The sequence below is a fragment of the Pelodiscus sinensis genome, chromosome 3 (assembly GCF_049634645.1).
Source record: "Pelodiscus sinensis isolate JC-2024 chromosome 3, ASM4963464v1, whole genome shotgun sequence".
NCBI classification, from domain to species: Eukaryota; Metazoa; Chordata; order Testudines; family Trionychidae; genus Pelodiscus; species Pelodiscus sinensis.
Genome location: NC_134713.1, coordinates 95,573,010 through 95,584,527, shown reverse-complemented (window position 1 = coordinate 95,584,527; position 11,518 = coordinate 95,573,010). Strand labels below are relative to the sequence as shown.

The 11,518-nt window shown below is 42.2% G+C and overlaps 1 protein-coding gene across 1 annotated transcript; it reads right to left on the bottom strand.

Annotated features, from left to right (window-relative positions):
- Positions 1-8,291: 8,291 nt before the first annotated feature.
- TCF21 (transcription factor 21) lies at positions 8,292-11,518 on the bottom strand. The gene is made up of 2 exons (XM_006136266.4): positions 10,715-11,518; positions 8,292-8,846 (listed from the first exon to the last, which is right to left on the bottom strand). Exons 1-2 carry the CDS (start codon positions 11,162-11,164, stop codon positions 8,757-8,759), a joined length of 540 nt encoding a protein of 179 aa, XP_006136328.1. The 5' UTR covers positions 11,165-11,518; the 3' UTR covers positions 8,292-8,756.

Genomic DNA, 11,518 nt, shown 5'->3' with positions numbered 1-11,518 from the left:
ATCCCCACTCTATCCCTTCCCCAATCACCACCCAGATCTGTCCCATTGCCTGAAGCACCCTCCCCCAAGCATCACAAGCTGGGAGATTACTGGAGGGTGGGAGGGGACTGCTGGCACGGGGCAGCAGCAAGGGGCAGCCTCCCTCTCCCACATTCACCATGGAAGCCTGAGTTACCCAACAGCCTGCTCCACTCTGCCCTACCACCCATCTCTCAATCTGCTCACCTAAGCCATGAAAAAAAAAACCCCACACATAGAGAAGCTCAGTATCCAAGAGAAAATGGAAAAGATGAAGTGCTATTGCGAAGATTATCCTTTAGTAACTTTACAGCAAGCATAATGGTACCATCTTTCCTGCTTACCCATATATAATTCCAGCATCTGGGATTGTGTAAAACACACAGATAATATCCTTAGCTCAAAAAGACTCAGCTATACAAAAGGAAACAAACGGTTGAATAATAAAATTAAAAGAACAGAATATTAACCAGAACGTAGAACGTAAGAAGTGTTGAATGACTCTGTGAGATGCTGAGCACACTAAATACATATTTGGGTTCTGCTTTCCACTCATAAGAATTGTGCTGAGGGGTAAAATGAAGAAAAAGGGAAATCATGATGTTTCTGTTTGTTTTCTAGTTTCTTCCTATATTCTTCAGAATCACTCGGTTTCAGATTCTGTATTTCTATCATCAGTTTCTCCGGGGCCTGATCCGGTGAAGTGCTGAATTCTCTTTGCAAATACATGCTGAATACTTCCACCTCCCAATATGTGTGCTCTGTGAAAATGCAAAAAAATCCTTGTTTTCACTAAGGAAGTTGTACAAATGTTTCAGTTGCTATTAGCAGCTCAGATCCACCAGTGTTTTCAAAGTTGGGAGCCATAGTATAGATGGGTAGCTGACTATGTTTTTCTATTTCTACATTAATTTTCACTGGATAAGCATGGTTAATTAATCTTTTATCTTGCCTCTGGGAGAAAATTAAATATAGGAGAAGCATGAAAATCACTATATGCAAGTGATAGGTGATGGTGTTATTCTTCAATATCTTATTTTGTTTGTATAAAAACACGGCATTTTATTGTTATACTGTTTCAATGCTGAAAAATATTGCCTGGATGGTTAAAAATGTCACAATAGGCACAAATCCAAAAGCCTGGGGTAGCACAGTCATTTTGGTCATTTGTCAAACACTGGCTTTTGTCTCATATATGTTTGAAGGGTGTGAGGTATGTAGCTGTAGTGATCTGGGCTGCCGTCCAGTTGAACAGTTATCTCTGTGTATGCTGCATCCCTGGAAATTGTCTCTGCCTCCTCCCCCTCCCCTTTGCTGCTCTAGTCCAGAATATCACAGATGTTCTTCCGGGAGTACAGAAAGGCAGCTGCAGCTCTCAGGCTCACTCAGCTATGCTCCCTTCCTCTTTGGTGGTCCAACTCTGCCCTTTTGTAATCTGAATGCTGAAGGCTCCTCCCCCTTCCTTTGAAAGGATTGAACAGTAGGGGGAGAAAGAGGGAACATTCTATGGTAGTTCATTCACCTCTACTCTTGACTCCTTCCCTTGGGTAGCTACACAAAGGCTCCTTTGGGGCTAACTTGCTGCATCTCCCTTTTCCTATCCTAACCTCTGTGATCTGGAAATGACATTGTTGTCCGCAGGGATGTGAAAGGTTAACTGGTAAGCATCACCTTTAATGGATGATGGGGGCTGCTTCAGAGGAGGCTCCCACTGTCCGGAGCAGCCCTTGTACATGGCAAGCCCAGGTACTGCTCGGGTTGGGCTGAAGCAGCCCCTGCTTGTGGTGGGGGGAGAAGTACTCCAGCCAAGGCAGTTTGGAGTGGCCTCCCCCTACTTCCTTTAATCGATTAGCCACTAAAAATCACATTTAACCAGTTAACCAATTAAACAGGTTTTTAAATCCCTAGTTGTCTGCAGTGTTATAACCATGTTGGTCCCAGGATGCTAGCAAGACCAGGTGAATGGGGTAATATTTTTTATTTGAACAACTTCCGTTAGTCCAATAAAATATATTAACTCGCCTACATTGTTCTAAACAATAGCTAGACAACCCAGAAAGGACTTTTCTAAAATAAATGTCCTAGGAATTATTTTGTAGCAGGTCTGTAGCCTATGTTATACAGAACATCAGTGGTCACAGTGGTCCCTTCTGGCCTAGGAACCTATGTCTCTAGTAAACAGTTAATGCATATTTATAGCTGGGAAATGGACTTGGGTACTATTTATGCAAAAGAGTGCAATGTAACATAGATCTGTGTATCTTTCACTCTTTTGGTGAAAAGTGCCTCACATATTTTAAGGAATCAGGAGGGATATTTTTCAAATGTCTTTCTCACCAGGGACACTCTATGTTCTTCACTTAGGCTACGTCTACACTACAAGGTTTTTGCGCAAAAACAACCATTTTTGCGCAAAAATCAGCAGAGTGTCCACACCTCAAGCACATTTTTGTGCAAGTAAATTGGCAGAACAGAGGGCTTTTGCTGGTAGAGTTATTCCTCTCCCCACGAGGAATAACTCCATTTTGCGTTACAGCTCTTGCGCAAAAAGGCAGGTGTGGACATTCCAGAGGAGTTTTTGTGCAAGAAGCCCCATCGGCAAAAGCACAGGTACTCGGTTGGCCATTTTGTGAATGGCAATCAGAGCGTTCTTGCGCAAGAGTGTCCATGCAGTGTGGACGCTCTCTTGCGCAAAAGCACTTCGCTTTTGCAATGCGCTTTGAGGTCTGGACATGCTTTTGCGCAAGACGTTTTTGTGGAAGATCTCTTCCGCAAAAGGCTTCTTGCACAAAAACTCTGCAGTGTAAACAAAGCCTCAGTGTCTGTGCCTATTTGTGTACACATGCACACACATACTAATGTGTATTTAGTAAGTTTAGGTATTCAAGTTTCAGGGCAAAACTATAATTCACAGAATGTCTCATTTCTCATAGTAAGAGCTTCTCTACACACAGAATTGTCGGACTGCTTAAGCTAGATCAATTTGAAACCTACATAGTTAAAGTGGTACACACATTTTGGGTAGTCATAGTAATGCAGATAGAACTTGCTCTTGTAAATGTATCAGCACTTACATATTGGTCTAATTGCATCCACAGAGGGGTTAAAAATCATACCCCGAATGACATCATGAAATCCATACAAAACTGTGTGTAGACCAGGCCTAAGATATTTGATCTGTGGAAAGGACCATGTGAAACCAATATACCGCGATCTGGCATGGCAAAATATTATATTTGGTTGAAGCATGAACATTTTTTACCCCACACTTGTGCCTGTTTGCATAGGAAAACATGCTTGCATATGACTTTACCAATGTCATTGCTGTCATATTCTTCAGAATACATATTTTCAAAGAAACTAGGTCTTTCATATCTTTGGTTATTGTTTATCAGTGCTGTAAAAACATAGTTCCTACCCTCAACTCACAATCTAATTCAGATACAGAAATCAAAGTTCATACACATGTGATGCACAGGTTGAAGGTACAGTCTTGTAAGAGATCTGTGTATTTTTTTTAATAACCATCTGGATTGTGGAGTCAAGACTATTGTTCAAAGTCTCCACAGAAGGTGCTTGTTTTCATTAGGGATTTGAATGACAAAAGGTTAAGTAAGGCAGGAACATTAGGGGAAATATTTTTATAGGAGAAAAATGCAATACTCCAGTATAATTTGCGGGGTATGTGCATGCAATTGAGATACATGGTTTCTGTTCTGTTCAAATGATCCCTCTTTGTTTCTGAGATGTATGTCAATGGCTGCTGTGCAATTCGAAAAAGAAGGCAGTACTTCCTAGTCAATGGGTTTACATGGAATAAACAATTTCAGATTCATTACTCATCTGTGGATTACACTGTACAGCAATCAACTGCACCTGACTGAGGAAGGAAAAATGGACTGAGTTTGGATGAAGAGTAGGTGTTCTCTGTCTCAGCCCCCGCTCCTTTCTATTTCCTTGCTCTGTAGTTATGCACTGCAGGTGCCCCACAGACAGTGTTCTATATAAGCTGTGCACTTGTGTGGCACTCTGCAGAGATTCAAATGCTGCACAGCTGATTAGCAGAGTGACCACAGCTAGGTTTTTGTTTCTACTGGTCATGCACATTTGCACATGCATTGGTGCACATAAAATTATTCTGCACATGGATGAAAAGGATTAGCCGGAACATTGCCCATGGCAGAGAACTTAATTCAGGGTTTAAACTGGAATAACAAACAATGTGCTTCAATAGGTCATCTGCCTTCATTTCTATAGGGGAAGTAATGCAGTCACCATTTGTGACTTCCCCGCCCCTGATATACAGGCAACAATATCACTGGTGTATTATGTGCTAGTGGTTTCTATCATACAGAGTAACAGAGGGTGTGTCTAGACTACAGGGTTTTGTCGACAAAAGTCCACTTTTGTTGACAAAACTATACCTGCGTCCACACTGCCTTTGAGTTATGTCGACATAACGTCGACAAAACTCAGCAGTTTTGTCGACGTATGTAAACCTCATTCTACGAGGAATAACACCTTTTGTTGACAGGGTTCTGTTGATAGAAGGCTTTATTGCATCTACACTGTCCTTTGCGTCCACACTGTTATGTCGACAAAGCGGCTTGCTTTGTCGACAGAACTGGATGTAGTCTAGACGCTCTTTGTCGACAGAAGCTTTGTCGACAGTATCTGTCGACAAAACTTCTGTCGACAAAACCCTGTAGTCTAGACGTACCCAGAGATAACAGCATAGGCTTGAATGGAGACAAGCATTTGCTGCCCAGCCCTCCTTGCTTCATGAGGGCTGTTGTTGGCAAATACACTCTGAACATAAAGCCCTGCAGCATGGGCAAGGACTGGTTGAATAGTTTAAGAGACTAGATTTAGGATCCAAAATCCCATTTTCAAAAGAAACATTGGCATTCAGAGGACCACAGTTAATAGGAATTACACTCCTAAGTGTCTGAGCTGCTTTTGACAATGAGACTCAGATTTGCAAGTCACTTTGAAATTTTTGAAAGTGTCATCTCTTGTCTCAAATATGCATAAAGAAAAATATTCAGTGTGTTTTTTTCAAATCTAAGTAAGATCATCTCCTTTTTTGTTTGCTGCACAATTGCTCTCCTTGGACCACATTCAAATGCCTTTACCCATTTTGAAGAGTACCTTACTCCACAAGTAGTCTTAAATAGGAATCCTTGCAGGATAAGGTGTTTCCCAAACAGTGGCAGAAAAGCAAGTGAGTAAAAGTGACAGAATCTGTCTCTTTGTATCTACTATGTCAATGAACCTGTTGTCTCTATTTTTTTTAATACACACTTTTATACTTGATTGCAATTGCATTTTTGTACTTCCATTTAATATTAATTCCTTTTCCCATTACCCTTTTCCTGTATATTTCAAGTAGTAAATATCCCTGAAAATCCTCCACTGAAGTATTAACATCACCAGATTTAAAAAGGAGCAGAAAAATGTTGACTGAATTTAGTCATTGTTGAAAACTGGGGAGGGGAAGAGACCAAACATTGTTATGTAGGAAATCTGGGGTCAGATCCTGGATTGTTTGTACACCCCAAACTCCCATCGATTAGCAAGCAATAACAAGTATTGACTCAGTTCATGATTTTGAATATCAATAAAATTGTTTTTCTGTTTTATTAGGTAATATAAAAATGTCACTCAAGGGCTCCTTCATTATGAAGTACACCCGATTTAAGGTCACAAGACCTGATTCTATTCCTCCTGAAGCGAATGGTAAAATTCCAAGTGATTCTATGGAAGTAAGAGCATGCTCTAGTCCTGCAATTTTTATTCAGGCAAAGTTCCCATTATCTTTAGTTGTGCAAAAAATGCCAGATTGACCATTGACATTTATCATATAATAAGTGAAATATTCAGGACTAGATAGTCAGCTGTTTTAAAGTGGCATAGCTCTGCTGAAATCAAGGGGACTATGCTGGTTTGCCCCAGCTGGTGATGTGTCTCTGGCCTTTTTATTTCATCACAATAAAATTAAAGACATGAAGAATGTGAAGTTAAAAACACCACTTTTAAAGAGTATTAAAACAATTATTGTAAAATATATTTTTCCTACATCATAACATACTGTGTGTGTACATATCTAATTATATGTAATAGGTAGCTGTTTTCTTTAGCTGTATTTATGAAACCATAATGTGTTCATAGGTTTATTATTAGTTTACATGAATTTAATAGATTACAATTCTCTTGTAATCTGGATTTGGGTCACTTGAGAGACTAAATTTGTGAATCTAAATGTAAAATTAAATCAGAGTTTATTAAGAGAAATATAATCAGTAACTTACTACACTGATATCTTGCAATCAGCTATTATCCTAAGATATTGTTACCACCCATTTAATAATAGAATCTGTGACCTCATCGTTCCTTCCTATTTGAGTCCGGACTCTGTTTATGTAATGAAAAGCAGGCTCCTACTTTCCTTGTTTCAAGGGGGATTTTGCCTGCACAAAGAATTGTAGATCAGACTTACACGGTCCCGGAGACCTCGGAAATTAAACGGAGGAAAAGACAGTGTGATGGAGTCTCGAGCAAAGAGAAGAAACGTTAACAAAACGTCACTAGAAAAAGAAGAAAGTGCGCAGGGTTGGAGATACAAGCTCTATCTGGTTCCCAATCTCGTTGTCCTTACTGAAGCAAAACTTCTATTGGCTACTATCTATGGAATTTATTTTATCTTGTCTAAAATTATCAGATGTAGAGGTCTGATTGATGTCAAGGAGAGTTTTGCCGTTGGATTCAGGATTGAGCCTGAGGAGACTAATGCTGGGTACTGAAACACGATTTAGGCGCCTAAAGAAGGAGCCTGTTGTCCCCAGGTGCGGAGCATCCGCCACTCCCATTGACTTCAGTGGTAGTTAATAGTTGAAAATCAGATCATCAGATAACTGAGAACCTAGTACTAGCAACACTTTTGCATCTAATTTGACGTTAGACAAGTGATCTCACTAGCTTCAATTAAATGTATTGGAATGAACAGTTACTCCGGTGCAAGAGTGCTTGCAGGATAAGGCCAGAAATATGGGTGTAGGTGTCGAATTTTAAGACACTAAATTTGGAAGTTCCATCACTGTTTTTTCTACTGCTTTCTCGCCAGCGATATCGAACTGTATCACCACCTAGTCCCTAGTCTTGGGGATGTCTTGTCTGCAGGGTCATATCTTTCCCTGACTTCCCCAAAGCAAACCCTTACGGTTTTCGTGACACCTTTAACTTGTATTTCAGCCGTTGTTGTTTTGATTTTGGTTGTTGTGCATATCCCCTTCCCTGGTAAGCTCTCTCTGGCGGAGATTCCGTGTAATGAGGCAACAATCAGAAAGCCAATGTCGTCTATTTTCGTAAAGAAAAAAAAATACCGGGTATCAAATTGAACTGAAAAAAAAAATCGAAAGAGCAAGTGAAGCGGAAATTTAAAGCCCCCTCTCCTAATAATAACAGTATAAATAACCGAAGACATCTTGTAAACAGTGCGGTCATAACCCTGAAACATTAAACAGCTCGGTGGGATCTGGCGCATCAGTTGCCTGCGGACTCCCCTGGCGCAGAGGAAAGAGCCCGACGCTCTCTGTTTATCTCAACTTAATCTCCCACAGACTAGCTGATCAATAGAGAGGAAGATGTTTAATTAAAAAAAAATTCTAGGCACCGCGAACCTGGGCCTGGGGGGATCCTTCATTGGACTGCGCTTCCTCAATAAGTAAGTCCCCCCTCCCCATTACATTGTAGGGGAAGAAAATCTACTCCAGAAATGACCAGACCTCGGATTGTCCTCCTCGGCAGTCACGGAAAGTTAGTCTTTTTTAATTTAAAGAAAGGGTTAGCCTTGACCATCGACATCAATTTGTACCTCAGAGTAAAGCGGCGCTCTGAAAACTACAGCATCACGTGCGGAGCAGGAAGCTGCGGCGATCTTTGTTGCTGGTCAGTTTCAAAGTGCAAGAAGTTGCTCTATCAGTGCTTGAATCCCCAATCTGCAAATTATTAATTACACTTCGGGGTTAATTCTCTCTCCCTCTCTCAGTACAATGTAAGACGAGAAGTGCGAACTGGCGATCAAGTTCCAAACATCTTCCTTCCCCCTACCCAAAATGATATGGTCCACATCTTCTTAATTAGGAAAACAAACACTTTATAATCTGGGGTCAAAGAGTTTTGTTCCCAGATCTGTCACCCCACACACATTTGGTTGCTTTCAGGGGAACCGAGGACGTGGTGTCCTTCCACAAACCGCTCCAGCGCCCAAAACGAAAACTAGACCGCTCTGGATTTATTTTCAATATAAAAGGTTTATTCACAGAACTATAGCACGGCCTGTTTGAAGAAAATATATCTATATATCTTTAAGGTGAATTACTTTATAGATGTGACTGTCAAAGTCAATTATTTCTATGCATCTACATATGTCACAATATATCATACAAAAGATACACATTGGTACGTTTTGTTTGCTCTCCCTCGCTTTTCAGCACTTGAACCAGCAAGGCTGCGTTGCGGATTGTCCACTGTACACGCGTTAATAAAGTTAAATATATGGGATCTTTGGGGTGGAGTCTCTGCAAATGTACATTTGGTCTCTTCTTTCGTGGTGGAGGATGAATGAACCCCCTCGTCTCTATAAAGTGTTCTTTAGGGGGGAGTCTCCAGGTGCCCTCTCCATCTCCCCCGCCACACAGACACCGACACTGAAGATTGTCTCCTAGGCTTGAGGCTGGTCAGGATGCTGTAGGTCCACATAGGCGATTTGTGTTCACCACTTCTTTCAGGTCACTCTCTGGTTTGCCAGCCACCATAAAGGGCCACGTCTGTAGCAGGAAATGACATGGGATGGGAAAGAGGGGAGGGGTAAAAATGGAGTTATCACCATGACTAATGATCTTACAAGTGCCTAGTGAGACTGTGATAAACCAGAACACACGGGCCGAATAGTCTCTCCAAGTTTTTAGCAGCAATAAAAAGTGGCTAAGTGCTGGGTTAGTTAGTCGCTTCGAGCGAGGACTCCACTGGGTTTGTACTCAGTAGCCACGCACGTTAAAATGCTTAGCCTCCCAATAAGTATTCATCTTTCCCTTGTGATTAGATATAGTCCTCGGAGTGATGAATCGCGTTTTATCCATCCCAGAAACCGGGGCCGTCGCTTTTGAGATAAATGAGAGATTTTTCACGAGGACATAATTAATACTAAGCTATAGATCAAAACCGTTCTTCTTAAACTGGGTAATGTCAAGGCACCGCTCTCATGTGCTGCTCTTCTCTTTTAAAAATGCAGCCTATTTGCTGTCCTACCAGAAGTCTCAGCTTTCTATACTTTGCTATTTGCAAGCCAACTCCTGCTGTCCTTACTCTGGTAAAAGTCCCATTCAGATTAAGAAGAGGTTTAGCCGAGTCAAAAGTGCAGGATTAGACCCATACTTTAAATTATATTATTATTTCCCCTCGTGCTATCGCTGCACTAAGGGCAGCTTTCTTTAATAGCGTTAGCAATAAAAAAAACCCTGCACATCCGAAAATATGTAGCAAGGAGTACACAAGGGTCGCCCTCTGACTGCCGTGGGCCCACTTGTTAGATGGCTGTGCCTATACATGAGCTAAGATGCAACTGTTTTTAAAAGAAATAGCTCAAACCCTTATCAAATCGCCTAGTGATTAGCAAGCTGCCGGCTCCCTTCCCGCTGAGCCCCGAACTGTTGAAAAACAATTAAAAAGATCACCCCATTGAACGCCCTCAGTGCTTTATGACATTTATTTTACCATGCAATTCCCACCCATATGTTCAAATTTAAACGCTAAACGAAAAGAATGATCTATTTTGACCATCGACTTTAGAAAAATCAATTCAGTCCTCGTAGTGGTTTTAATTATTACTGTTATGGACACGGTTGGCAATAAAGCGATAACGAATTACACACTCTCATATACATGCATACACACACATACTTGTGTTTAATTTATCTTTACTGTACTTCCCACTCCACAGAAATATCTAAAAATTACCGACCACATTTTTTATATCCGTTGTTAAATTAGTCACCTCTCACCTAGGATTTAGTGTGTTTCCCCCTCTTCTTAAAGTTCTCATTAACAGAAGAAAGAAACATCCCGATAACAGAAAATACGAAGTCACGAAAGAACAGATCTCCGGTGATTTTTTTTTTAAAACAAGGGTGATGAGTGTGCCTGCTAGTTTACATCAACAAACAGCAGAAAACAAAGTAGACGTGAAGACCGAATCATTCGTTAAGGAATCGGACCTGTTCCGATATACCGAACAATTCTAAGGGTATTTAATTGAATGAGAAATCCAGTTTGCACAAACACGCGTGTACAACGAACTTGTTCAAGAGCTTAGGGAAGGCATCTCGCTTCCAACATGGTGTGCGTAAAAGGAATCGATTTGCACAGATGCAGCTCGTTTGATTTGTCACCTCCCTTTGAACAGATTCACGCAAGAGAGCCCATGATGTTAAGATCTTTTATAAGTCAACTCTCGGGGAGTGAGGTGACTTGGAAGGTGTCTGTTTTATCCCAGTCAAAGCTATCCCTTAACGCCCCAAATTGATGAAATCATTGGATCTGCTAGCAGTCCAATATTAAGGGTACGTTGCCCCCCCCTCTCGCGTATTCACCGTAGTAGTCAAGGATATTGACAAAGCCACTAAAGGCTGCCACTTACCAGATTGACCGGGTGAATGTAGCCATTTTCATACTTGTCATTGGCCAGGATCTGTCTCAGGTGAGCAATGTAGCTGGATGCCAGTCTCAAGGTGTCCAGTTTGGAAAGCTTGGTGTCCGGAGGGACCCAGGGCAACGTGGTCTTAAGCCTGGAGAAAGCTTTGCTGAGGACCCTCATCCTCGCCCTCTCCCTGGCGTTGGCAGCGTTTCTCTGGACTTGCTTCCCTTCTTGGCTCACTCCATTCAAAGGGCTCTTCTTGGTGGGAGCCTTTTTCCTCTTGCCCGAGGCGCCTCTCCCCTTTTGGGGGGACCCGTTCTCGCAGTTGGAGCCCTCTTCGTTGCTCTCGTTGGACGTCCCGAACTCCTTGGTAGAATCCATTTTCAGGCCGTCGCACTCCAGCAATTCCACCTCCTGAAGGTCCTCCACATCGCTGAGCGAGCCCGTGGACATGGTCTGGGAGCTGCCCAAGGGACAGGGGCGCCTCCAAGCTTCCTCGCGGCGTCTCCCCTCGCCCTGGGGTGGGATAGGCTCGCAGTCAACAGAGGATCCCCGCCCCGCCCCCGCTTGTTGCCCGTGTCTGAGGGAGAGAGAAAGCTGAGGAATTTGGTGAGGACACTAGTAATTTATCTAGGGAATAGAGAGGCGGATCCGGCTGCAGCCCAGGGGAGGGGCCCTGTCCGGCCACCGCCTGTTTCTGCTCACTACATTCACAAACCTCTGCTCCAGAGCAGGAGGGGGAAACAGGCACCGAAGAAGAGTTCCAGCTTCCAGTCACACTTGTAATTCAAATCTCCCCCACTAGAG